The 13040-nt window shown below is 47.0% G+C and overlaps 1 protein-coding gene across 1 annotated transcript in view; it reads right to left on the bottom strand.

Moving 5' to 3' along the window:
* The window catches only part of DNAH9 (dynein axonemal heavy chain 9), a 376944-nt gene that overhangs the window by 29305 nt on the left and 334599 nt on the right, over positions 1-13040 (bottom strand). The window contains exons 63-66 of the mRNA XM_015118601.3: positions 10138-10365; positions 7984-8175; positions 6096-6287; positions 3327-3497 (exon numbers count right to left, since the gene is read on the bottom strand). Coding sequence (XP_014974087.3) covers positions 3327-3497; positions 6096-6287; positions 7984-8175; positions 10138-10365 — 783 coding nt within the window. The remainder of the gene's footprint in view (positions 1-3326; positions 3498-6095; positions 6288-7983; positions 8176-10137; positions 10366-13040) is intronic.

The raw sequence follows: 13040 nt of genomic DNA, 5'->3' as shown, positions 1-13040 counted from the left end.
GTCACGAATGGGTCTTTGGTGCTGTCATAGCAAAAACTGGAATCGGATTTTAATAGTACCTGAGAGCGGCTGCTGGGGTAGAAGACAAACGGCTAAAATTATATATATATATATTTTTTTCTCTGGAGCAGAGTTTGAAAAAACGGCTCTATATCAGTGAGCTTCCATTTGGACATGATTCAAAAAAAGATGAAAAGATCATCTGGAGGTATTGTTCCAAAATACACAGGATGTGGGGACACAGAGTTCTTTTCATCTCTGATCAGACTGTCAAGGGTGTGGGGGCCTGAGGAGGGAGAGGGCTGATAGGGAAGGGCCCAGGTCCGCAGATGTATGCAGGGCCCTCTTTTGCTCGAGGAACTCAGAGACTCTCGGATAGGAAGAGTGGGTTCCAAGGGATGGGGTCCACTTTATTTCCACAGACAAACACTTCTGCTTTCTTCCTTTTCAGAAAAGTAATAAATGCTTATCAGAAAAATCTAAACATTTCTGATACACATGATATGAGAAGCATAGTCCTCCCACAGTCTTAACTCTTCCCCCAGTGGGAGAAAAACACTGTTCGACTATTAGTTTTTTGGTGTATATTCCTGCAGATGCCCTTGAGTGTATATAACTCTATTCCTCTATCATCCATCCATCCATCTATCAACTACCTATCCATCAGCCATCTACCCATCACCCATCCATCCATTCATCCATCCATCAATTATCTATCCATCATCACCCATCTATCCATCATCCATCCATTCATCCATCCATCATCTATCCATCACCCATCCATCCATCCATCAATCCACCCATCCATCCATCCATCCATCCATCCACCCATCCATCCATCCATCCATCCATCCATCCATCCATCCATCAATCCACCCATCCATCCATCCATCAATCCACCCATCCATCCATCCATCCATCCATCCATCCATCCATCCATCCATCCCTCCATCCATCCATGTGTCTATCATGCCAGCCTCTCTTCTCTCTCCTTCTCTTTAGCTATATACTAAAAATCCCCAGCTTCCCTTCATATAGATGTAAACATGGGAGCAGAATTAAGTCAAGAGTTCATGAGTGTATGTGGAGTGTGCAACCTCTTGGTCATTTACTTCTTAACAACAAAATACTCTCTGGGCTTTGACTCTTTGTCCCTCATCTTGAGCTGGACTGCTCTGTGGACAGGAAGGAACATAGCTCATAGGAACATGCGAGCTATGTGAGAAATACCACCATGGCCAAATACTGGGATACTGCACAATCAGATGTGCACCCAGTAACTTGCCCACTTGTCCCATGCAGCACTGTACATGGCAAGGAATCACAGTTTATATCATTTCGAAATACACACATGAGCACATACACACACCCCATTTCTTGGGTTAGCTTGGGGAGGGGATAAGGAAATGATAAGCATTAGAACCTTCTTTGAACCTTGACTGAAGAGTGCTAAGTCTATTACTTATACAGTCTCAGCCTTTTTCAGTTTTAGATCTAGCAACATGATTCATTCTGGGTGGGTTCTTCTCTTTATTTTCAAACTATACATCAAATAGTGGAATGGACTGAGGAGGGTCATATGGAGCAGCTTTCTCAAAGTATGCTCACCTCATCAAAATCACTAGGTTGCCAGTGCAACCTAACCCCAGGCCTCGGAGTCAGAATTTCAATCTCTCTGGCACCTTCTTAGGCATATTAAAATTTGAGAAATACTATTTTGATGACATGACTCCGTATCTTTATATAAAAGACCAACTCTTTTAGTATCAGTTTGCTTTCCTAAAATTGGTCTCTAGAGCCTCAAAGTTGGATAATCTTCCCAAGGATATTTACTTGTAAACCTAATGGTATCTCTAAATTAAAGAACCTAAGTAGGACCGGGTGCAGTGGCTCGCGCCTATAATCCTAGCACTTTGGGAGGTCAAGGTGAGAGGATTTCTTGAGCCCAGGAGTTCAAGACCAGCCTAGGCAACACAGTGAGACCCTGTCTCTACAAAAAGTTAAAAAATTAGCAGGGCGTGGTGGTACACACCTGCAGTCCTAGCTACTCAGGAGGCTGAGGTGGAAGGATTGCTTGAGGTTAGGAGTTGGAGGCTGTAGTGAACTGTGAACACCTGCAGTCCTAGCTACTTAGGAGGCTGAGGTGGAAGGATTGCTTGAGATTAGGAGTTGGAGGCTGTAGTGAGCTATGATTATGCCACTGAACTCCCCAGCCTGGGTGATGGAGTGAAATCTTACTCAGAAAAATTTAAATTAAAAAAAAAAAAATCCAGGCAGTGCCATGAGGTGGATGTGAGCTGGTACAAATACATCTTTAGGAAGTTGGTTAGCTTGTCTCAGAAAAAATTTCATGGAGAAATCTCCCTTTGGTGTCCTTTTTTTTTTTTGAGACGGAGTGTTGCTCTGTCGTCAGGCTGGAGTGCAGTGGCAGGGTCTTGGCTCACTGCAACCTCCGCCTCCTAGGTTCAAGTGATTCTCCTGCCTCAGCCTCCTCCCAAGTAGCTGGGATTACATGCGTCCGCCACCACGCCCAGCTAATTTTTGTATTTTTAGTAGAGATGGGGTTTCACCATGTTGGCCAGGCTGGTCTTGAACTCGTGACCTCATGATCTTCCCGCCTCGGCCTCCCAAAGTGCTGGGATTACAGGCGTGAAGCCCGTTCTTTCTTTATCCTCAGCTACCCCCATACCAGGATCAGAGCCCCCATGTTGCCTTGGGTTGTCCTGAAACCCACACCTCACCCTGGTCTGCCTGTCTACTCCATAATTCCCTTCCACCTTCCTAAAATTTTAGGAGGTCCTGTGCTTAGTAGCAGGTAACTGTGTGTTAAGAGACTGTCTGACTAGAAGCCATTCACACAAAGAGAAGGCATTTGCCTTGTGAAGGAGCGTGTTCTTCCCCACCAGCATCTGCTTGGTGAAGTGAGGTGGGGGTGCTTAGAGGCAGCCCCTTCCCCATCCTTGCTTGGTTTGCCAGGGAATCAGGAAGTCACATTCAAATTTCTCAAGCCACCACTGTTCAGCCCTGCCCTTTCTTCACTTTGGCAGAGAAGCTGAATAAAAGTGGACTTTGGGTGGACTGGCAAAGCAAACTGCTGAACCCAATGGCAGGAACTTCCTATGATTTAACTGATGGCCAGCACGGTGATGACGGGGGAGGGCAGAGGCTCTTGGTGGTGTCAGGCAAGCATCTCCAGGCTGCAGGTGGTTGCTGCCTTGTGTGTTGTCTATGCTGTGTACTGTCAAAATGACCAGCAGGAGAAAGGTGTGCATCTCTGATCCTCGGGCTCCCCCAGAACGACCTCAGGCAGCCCCCACCACACACACCTTTTCTTCTCTTGTGGCCCCCGCTCCTTCTCCGGCCTGGCTGTCCCGAGGCTGCAGCTCCAGCACAGTGCGAAAGAGCTTTTCTGAGGTTTGGGTCAGGAAGCCAATCTCTGCGTTTGGGTGGAGGCCATAGAGGTAGGGGGATTCTGGGGGCAGCTCAGCATCGATGTACTGAAAATCAAGGGCAAGCTCGATTAAAAAGCAACCAACACATACCTCCCATCTCCCACACCGGCTTGTCCTCTGCAGGGAGTCCATGGGCTGGTGTCCTCCCTCCAGGGACACTGCTCGCCATCCCTGGTTGACTTCAGCACCCTCTCCACCTATTCGTGCACCTTGACATCATCTGTTTTTGTCGGCTGGACCTGTTTCCCAGAACTTCCACATTCATTCTATCGTTCTTTCTTTTCTGGGATGCTTAGATGACTTTATCTATCTCCAGTCCCGCTGCCTCCCACTGCTCCCTGATGACTCTTGTTCCTGCAGACCAGAGGAGGATTTCAAAAATACGCATCCCTCCCTCTCTAGTGATTTTACTTAAGCTCTTCTAGGATTCCAGACCTTTCCTTCTTTTTCTCTCCCCTCCATCTAAATCAGACATGACAAACTTGAACACATACATGGGACGGCACATGCAAAATAAGCTAGTGAATTGGGCTTAGGACAAGGGAGGTGAGATTGGCTGCGAACCGGAGTGAAAGGTATTCAAATAAAACAAATTTTCAAACTGTGTGTCACCCAAGCAACTCCTTTCTGTGGTCAGTGCTAGTGGCCAGAGTCTGCCATGCCTAATGCCTAAAAGTCCTCCCCAGCAGCTAAGGCTTGGTCTTTTTGTTTATTCGTTTGTTTGTTTTGGAGACAGGCTCTCACTCTGTTGAAAAAACTAGAGTACAGCAGCACTATCACAGATCACTGAAGCCTCCACCTCCCAGGCCCTCAGTCTCCCAAGCAGCTGGAACTACAGGTACATGCCGCCATGCTCAGCTGATTTTTTTATTTCTATTTTTTGTAGAGACGAGGTCTCACTATGTTGCCCACTGGTCTCTAACTTGTCAGCTCAAATGATTCTCCAGCCTTGACCTACCAAAGTTCTGGGATTACAGGCGGGTGCCACCGTGCCTGGCTCTGAATGCGTTGAGTGCTTCTTCATGACTCTTTTCACGATGGTGGGAAAATATCCCTCAAGTTCTGTCCCTGATATGATTTTGATGATTCCTTGGTGTTGTTAACACCTAGTGTAATACATTGCTCATTCCTCAAAGGCCGATTTGTATGTTCATTTTTGTATTTTCTCCAGCGTTCTGTGCAGGTCTGGAATCTATGTGGATGCCCTAGAACCATCTATTAACTGACACATTAAAGAGAAGTATAAAGAAAGAGAGTGTACCTCCATCATCTGGAAATGTGCAAATCAATTGCACTCTTGCTGAATAAAGAGAACCAGACTTTGCCTGTTACTTGCTCCAGCCGCCTGTCGAATTATCCCACAGACACTAGGGGATGCTGTTGCACAATTTTCCTGGGTAAAGCCTTCTTGCCTTTGGTGAAGTAGTTAAAAACCATTTCCTCTTATTTTCCTTAAAGAGCTTTATTGTTTTAAATATCTTCTTATAGGTCCAATTTTTCTGGATCAAATGACTTTTACGATTTACCCTTAAGTTTTATGAATTAAAAAAAATTATTTTTAACTTGCAGTTAATATTCCTATGATCAATATTTCCCTTATGTTTTATATTAAAGAGTTTTTCTAGGCATGTTCAAAAGCCTACCAATAAAAACTGTTAAAAAATATCTTTTGGAATGTTTTCCATGGTAGGTGAAATAGGCTAAGATGAATACTTTAAACATAGCTGTGGTAACAGTAACATCAAAGACTGAAGTAATAGTAAGAAAACCTCCATGAGGCTGGGCGCAGTGGCTCACGCCTGTAATCTCAGCATTTTGGGAGGCCGAGGCAGGTGGATCACCTGAGGTCAGGAGTTCAAGACTAGCCTGGCCAACATGACAAAACCCCGTCTCCACTAAAAAACACAAAAATTAGCCGGGTTTGGTGGTGGGCGCCTGTAATCCCAGCTACAAAGGAGGCTCAGGCAGGGAGAATCGCTTGAACCCGGGAGGTGCAGGTTGCAGTGAGCTAAGATCGCGCCACTGCACTCCAGCCTGGGTGACAGAGCAAGACTCGGTCCCAAAAAAGAAAAAAAAAGAAAACCTTCATGAGAATGCTGACTGTGGCATATGCATGTGGTATGTGCCTGTGCCCACAGCCACCAACAGGGAGTGGGAGGGGTGAGTGATCTGAGTGATCTTGGCACAAGATCATTCTCCTCCAGGGATATTTAGAATCACCGACAGAAACTTTACCAAAAGTTGGCTAAGGTCTTGCCTGAAATTTTGCTCCATGACAAATGGCTCTGTCAACATTCCAAGTGAAAACCACCAAATAACTGTCCCAGATGTTATTTGTAGAAAATAGCAACACAGAGAACGACTGAAGCAAACATCAAGAATGCAAAGCTCTCCAAAGGCTTCATTTGATTATTAATTTGAGGCTAGAAATCCTGTATCTCTCAACTTAAACAGGGCAGGCTTGGGGCATAGGACCAGATTTGACATGAGCTCAGCTGTCTAAGCCCCTCTGTCCCAGCCCCTGCTGGCAGCCACGGTGGTGGCCCGGCAGAAGCTTCCCTGGTGGTTCAGGTCAGCGTGGGAGGAACACCCAGGTCCCTGTGAGCACCCTCACGCCATCAGAAGCACAGAGCAGAGCCTCACCTGATGATAACCATTGTAGTCCATGTTGCCTGGGAGTGGGAACCCTGGGGCCAAAGACAGTTCTCCTTCTAACATTTCTGGTCGAATGAATTCCTCCAGGTAGGTTCTGCAGAGTCTTCTGTCCCAGTCGTCTGTGATGTGGCCTCCATACATGATCTCTCCAAACAGGTAGCGTAAATCATCATAGGGGACCTGAGCGACGGGGGAAAGAAAGACAGGAAGGAAGGAAGATCTCCACATAGGCGCTGGGGCTGGCCTGCCATCTGGGCAGCACAGAAAGTCACAAGAGGGGATGCTTCTTGAAATTGGGAGTGATGTCTTATCTATCTTCATACCCCCAGTGCCCAGCAGGGTTAGGGGTGTTTGGGGAGTTCATTAAAAGCTTGAAGAAGGCTGGGTACGGTGGCTCACGCCTGTAATCCCAGCACTTTGGGAGGCCGAGGCAGGCGGATCACCTGAGGTTGGGAGTTCAAGACCAGCCTGACCAACATGGAGAAACCCTGTCTTTACTAAAAATACAAAATTAGCCGGGCGTGGTGGCGCGTGCCTGTAATCTCAGATACTCGGGAGGCTGAGGCAGGAGAATCACTTGAACCCGGGAAGCGGAGGTTGTGGTTAGCTGAGGTCACGCCATTGCACTGCAGCCTGGGCAACAAGAGCGAAACCCCTTCTCAAAAAAAAGAGAGAAAAAAAAAAAGCTTGAATAATTACATCAAAGAGTGAAGAGAGGAAAGATGCCAGCCTCACGCCCCACATATAGATATGCCTTCCCTCTTTCATGATCGTTAACTGTGAAAATGAAGTCAGGCTGTACCTAGAAGCAATTTAAATAGGTGAATGTCAAAAGGAGAAAAGTGAGGACCAGAGTACTTTTCTAATTTTCTGCATTTAATGGCAAGATTAATTGTCCCCTTTGAAAGTTCAAAGTGAATAAACAAAGCCCACAAGTTCATTGGTGTGAAACTTAGGGAGGGAGGTCACTGGAGCAAAGCCAGCAATGAAAGAATACTATTGAGAGGCGTGGGCTTCCCAGGCCCAAGGGCTGGAGACAGAAGGATTTCTCAGGGCATCTGGGCCTGGTTCATTTTCCACACAAGGAAGAGGTGGTGGCCCTGCTGACTCAGTGTTTGGTTCCTGAACTAGAATAACCTTGATGAGGTGAAGAGTCCCTTAATTGGAAGAGCAGTGATCGTTAGCGTCAGTTTGGGAACTTACATCAGGCGAGTCTGAAGTGTCTTCCTGCCGGTCCACAGCCCACCTGCCACGCTGTGAGGACACAGGTGTGGTCTGCTGGGGCCCGGGACACTCTCATGGGACTGACTCACTGTGTGAGTCTCTAGTTAGACGTCCTGAGCATCCATGGCTCTCACCTCACAGTTCTACTATCCTCAGGCTTTGGGCTAGTCCTGGGGTTGGCACTGCCTCATCCCAGCTGTGAGGGGCGCAGCCCTTCAGCGTGCACATGCCCCTTCTGTGGGATGGCACTGCATCACCCTTGGGAGAGGTGGCCCTCCTTAACGTGCATACGGACTACCAGAGAATCTCATTAAAATGCGCTGATTCAGTACGTTTGGGCGGAACCGAAGATTCTGCACTTCTCACTAGCTCCCAGGTACTGCCAATGGTGTTGAACCATGGGCGCTGATTTGTACTATCAAGGCTTCAAATAATCTAGCTGTCAGGTAATGGGGAGTGAGAGTTGGAACCTGACCGTGGGTTACACTCTTAAATTGTGGTCCCTGAAGCAGCAGCATCTGCATCACCAGGGAGCTTGTTAGAAATGCGCATTCTCAAGCCCCATCCCAGACTCCTCTGATTCACCCCTCAAAATCAAATAATTTTAACCCTCTCCCAACCTGGCTGGTTCCTGAACGTCCACGGCCTTTACCTTTGCGTTGGCCTCCAGGAAGTTGTAGAGGACGTTCACAGAGATAGTGAGGTCTCCGGTGTTAAAGGGGTACGAGCGATTCCATCCCTGGGGCCCAAATTTCCGTCTTTCCGCCGCCACCGCATGAAAGTAACAAAGAGCAAAGAGGATGCTCTTAAACTCCATCTCCCGAGAACACATCTCCAGAGTGTCCTGAAATGACAGCATCGCTTTGAATGTTCACACATAGCTTCTCTTATACGGGGCTGGCTAGGGCGGGGTTACAATCAGGGTTCGTGTTGGAAAACATTACCATATATTCTGGTTTGGGTTTGAGTTACAGTGAGACGACAGCCTGGGGGGAACGTGTGGAGGGGTCAGGCTTTAGTTGAGCATTGAATTAAGGTTTAGATTCAGGTTATAATGGGCTTTGGTTTAGGGTTCAAGTTTGTGCATATGAACGTGCTAATAAGGTTCACTCCTGTACCTGATGGGGATCAGGGCGACATGCAATGAGAATGTTGTGTACCGGGGTGTGGGGTGTGGGTGCACATCCCATGGCGGCATCTCCAATATCTTCCCTTCCTACCACGCTTTTCTTGCCTGTTGCGGAACCTTAGCAGGTGTAATCACTGCCTTGGAGTTAAGCTTGGAAAAAGAGTACAGAGGGGACTGAATGCATTTTGCTTCTCGAATCTTTGTAGAAACATTCCCCTGCCCAGAGTTGGGCTGCTGGACTCCTGCACTATGAGGGTGTCACGCAGTCAGTAAAATCTTCTGAGACTCTGACTGCCACGTGGTCTTCATCTTCCTTTAGGCTTCAACCAGGCCCCAAAGGTTTATGCTGGTTTAGCTGGCACAGTCATCCTGTTGAATGGCCCATCTGACACATGCGAGCTAGCAGGGCTTCTGGGAAACCCGAGACGCACTGGTACTATTACAAGACGACAACCGAGAAGAAAACCTCCCCAGCAGCTGCTGGAACCCTCTCCTTGGATTCCCCCAAAGCGTGGTGTGGCAGATGGACTTTTAAGGTGATCCTATGGCCCCCACTCTGCTACGATTCATGCCTTTGGGTACTCCCCTGCCCAGGGAGGTGGAACTCCCAAAGAGAACCAACAAGAAATAGTGCCTTCTTAAGAAGATGAAAGAAGCCTGAGCTGCAGACTTTGACAGTGCAACTTCATATACAAAGTTGGCCGCCATGGGCTTGGACCTGGCTTTAAATAAATATGCTACAACATAAGCCTTGGAATTCCCAGTCATGGAAATGTAGCGGTCTGCATTTGAACACCATGCCTTCGTATTCTGGGTCTCTCCAGAGCACAGTGTTCTCAAACTTGACTGTGTATAAGAATCTCCTGGAGGGTTCATTAAAACAGATTCCTGGGCCCCAGCCCAGAGTTTCAGATTGGGGCCTAAAAATCTGCATTTCTGGCCGGGCACGATGGCTCATGCCTACAATCCCAGCACTTTGGGAGGCTGAGGTGGGCGGATCACGAGGTCAGGAGACGGAGACCATCCTGGCTAACGCGGTCTTCATCTTACTTTAGGCTTGCAGTGAGCCGAGATTGCGCCACTGTACTCCAACCTGGACTACAGAGCAAGATTCTGTCCCAAAAAAACAAAAAAAATCTGCATTTCTAACAAGTTTCCAGGTGATGCTGCTGCTGCTGGTCCAGGGGCCATATTTGAAGGGGTCTAACATGCAGTTACATTTCAAATCCATATCCCCACCACTTGACACCTGGATTCTTTGAACCCTTGATACTCAAGATTCATGGAGATGTCAAGTGATATCATCTGATTGATGGTGTCATCCCCTTGCCTGAAGACAGCCCGCCAGTGTGTGACCCAGTGTACCTTATCAATTACTTTTACAGCAACGCGCCCTTCTTCATCTTGGAATATTAGGTAACAGTAAACTTGCAGAAGGCTTCCCCACATCTCTTGCCAAAGAAATGTCCTGACCTCTACTCCCCTGGGGTTATCTGGCAACGGAGAGTGGGGTTGCCCTGAGTGGGTATCAGGTGGGAACATTTTACCCACATCAGCATTGCTCCGTAGCCCAACCAGCACCCCACTCCCTTCTGAGTTGCATGCTCTCCCACCACCAGGTTGCATCAGCTGATTGCGAGGTGGACTGTTATTTTTCCCTCCCTCCTGGGGCAGTACCTGAGTGAAGTTGTCCAGGGCCTTGTGTAGGTTGGCATGCATGCCCGTGGGGGGCTCACTGGTGATCTTAATGGAGTTCTCCAGGATGCCCTGGGGGATGATGTGGCTCTCAGGGGAGGGTGCCGGCTCTGCACTCATGAAGACCCTGAACTCTGGGTGGCTGTTCTCACTGTGCTCCTCCAGCTTCTTCTCCAGGGTGCTGAGCCACTTGGCCACCAGGTGAATGTTCTAGTGGGAAGGAAGGAACCCCCGCCAATACAGGCATCTGCTTAGTTCTGTTAGCAGTAAACAGTTGTCAGGAAGGCAGCCAGAGTGGGGACTGGTCTTAGCATCAAATAATTTTTAAAAATTGTGGTAAGCCGTAACATAAAATTTACCACCTCAAACCCTTTTTAAGTGTACAGTTAATGGCGTTACATGCACTCACATGTTGTGCAACTCAATGACTTTTAAAGGCAAAAGTGTCTTAAACCACATCATAGAAAAGAGTTCTGGGATGCCCAGTAGTGAGGACCTCCTAGTATTCTGCAATTAAACTCTATCCCTCACTAGCCTAAGGCTTTTCAGCATAATGTTTGTAAACTTGCCTGTGCATGGGAATAATCTGAAGGGCTTCTTAAAATACAGATTCTTGTGCCCCAGCCCAGAGTTTCAGATTCAGCAGGTCCAGGATGGGGCCTGAGAATGTGCATTTCTAACAAGCTCCCTGGTGATGCAGATGCTGCTGGTCCGGAGACCACAATTTAAGAGTGTAACACGGCCGGGCGCGGTGGCTCACGCCTGCAATCCCAGCACTTTGGGAGGCCGAGGCGGGGGGATCACGAGGTCAAGAGATCGAGACCATCCTGGCTAACACGGTGAAATCCCATCTCTACTAAAAATACAAAACATTATTAGCCGGGTGTGGTGGCGGCGCTTGTAGTCCCAGCTACTCGGGAGGCCGAGGCAGGAGAATGGCGGGATCCCGGGAGGCGGAGCTTGCAGTGAGCCGAGATGGCGCCACCGCACTCCAGCCTGGGTGACAGTGCGAGACTCCATCTCAAAAATAGATAGATAAATAAGTAAATAAAAAATAAAAAAAATAATAAAAAAGAATGTAACACATGGTAATGTTCCAAGTCTAACTCCCCATTACCCGACAGCTAGATTACTTGAAACCTTGATGGTACAAATTGGAGCTCATGGATGTACATTGCTGGCAGTACCTGGGAGCTAGCTAGAAATGCAGAAGCTTAGGTTCCGCCCAAACTTACTGAATCAGCGCATTTTAATGAGATCCTCTGGTAATTCGTACGCACGTTAACATTTGAAAGGCACTGATTTAAACTCTTTCCAGCTAGCTTTCCTTAGTCTTCTGTCTCCACTCTCCAAACCAGTCTGTTAATTGTTGCCAAACTTATCTTCCTAAAACACACTGAGGCACTGCTGCTCAAAGACCGAACCAGGCTCTCTACTCTAATCCCAAGCTCCTCCGTCTGGTCTTTGAGCTTGTTTCCTCCCCCGACATTTGATTGCTGTCTGTCTATCTGTCAAAACCTACATTTGTTTCTTACCACTGCTTTGCAGAATGCGCCCTTCACTGTAGTTAGGAGAGTCACCTGGCTTCATTGCAATGTGTTTCATTATAATGGATAGATAAAAGCTCCTTGATAAATATTTGAGGAAGTAAGCATGCAAAGCCTTAAATACACAGATCAGAGCTGAGCCCAGCACTTGGTCCACAGTAATTTGGTCTTTTGAGTTCTGCCTTCTCTTCTATAAGAAGAGAAATAACAATAACATCTGCCATACTTATTTCACAGAGTGGCTGCAGATAACCAAAGACATGGATTTGTAGGACTGGGTGCTGTGGCTCACAGCTGTAATCCCAGCACTTTGGGAGGCCAAGGCGGATGGATTACTTGAGGCCAGGAGTTTGATACCAGTCTGGCCAACACGGTGAAACCCCGTCTCTACAAAATAAATAAATAAATAAATAAATAAATAAATAAATAAATAAAATAAAAATAAGAAGACAGGGTTTTGTATACCGTAAAATGCGATGTAAGGGATAGTAGTAGTTGTTGAGATGAAAATTGGTTAAATTAAAGAATTTACTTATAATCAAATCAATTGGAGCAGAGTATTTAGTGGGCTACTTGAGATGCAGGGTTCCTTGTGGCCAGCATCACCAGCAACCCACATGTGGGTAATTTGGCTCCTCCTTTCGAAACTCCAAGTTCTGCTACTGGGCAGGTCTGGCAGAAAGAATGTCTGTTGCTTGTGTATAGAACCCTGGGGTGGATTCAGAGATCCTCGAGGCTGCCCCACTGGGTTGATGGGCTTGGGTTGGAAAACCACCTAACAGCTCCTACAGCCAGGAAGGAAGAGCGGGAAGACTGTGAGCCTTGCTCTGTCACCGAGGACCAGAGAAGCCAACTCTCCCAGAATAGAACCCCTAGCTCATCTGGCTCAGGGTCCTCAGGCAGCATTTCCCAAAAGTGCGCCATGGGATGTTAAAAGAGGTTAGTTAGATCCATAAAGAACGTCTGTGTTCCTGCACACCTACAACCATCTGATCGTCGGCAAACCTGACGAAAACAAGCAATGGCGAAAGGATTCCCTATTTAATAAATGGTGCAGGGAGAACTAGCTATCCATATGCAAACAATTGAAACTAGATTCCTTCTTTATATGTTATAGAAACATTAACTCAAAATGGATTAAAGACTTAAATGTAAAACCCAAAACTAGAAAAAACCTAGAATAAAATCTAGGTAGTATCATTCAGGACATAGGCATGGGCAAAGATTTTATGACAACAATGCTAAAAGCAATTACAACAAAAGCAAAAATTAGCAAATGGGATCTAAAACTAAAGAGCTTCTTCCCAGGAAAATAAACTACCATCAGAGTGAAAAGAC

This window comes from Macaca mulatta, chromosome 16 (assembly GCF_049350105.2).
Source record: "Macaca mulatta isolate MMU2019108-1 chromosome 16, T2T-MMU8v2.0, whole genome shotgun sequence".
Taxonomy (NCBI): domain Eukaryota; kingdom Metazoa; phylum Chordata; class Mammalia; order Primates; family Cercopithecidae; genus Macaca; species Macaca mulatta.
The sequence above is the reverse complement of the archived record's forward strand: the minus strand, read 5'-3'. Positions and strand labels throughout refer to the sequence as shown.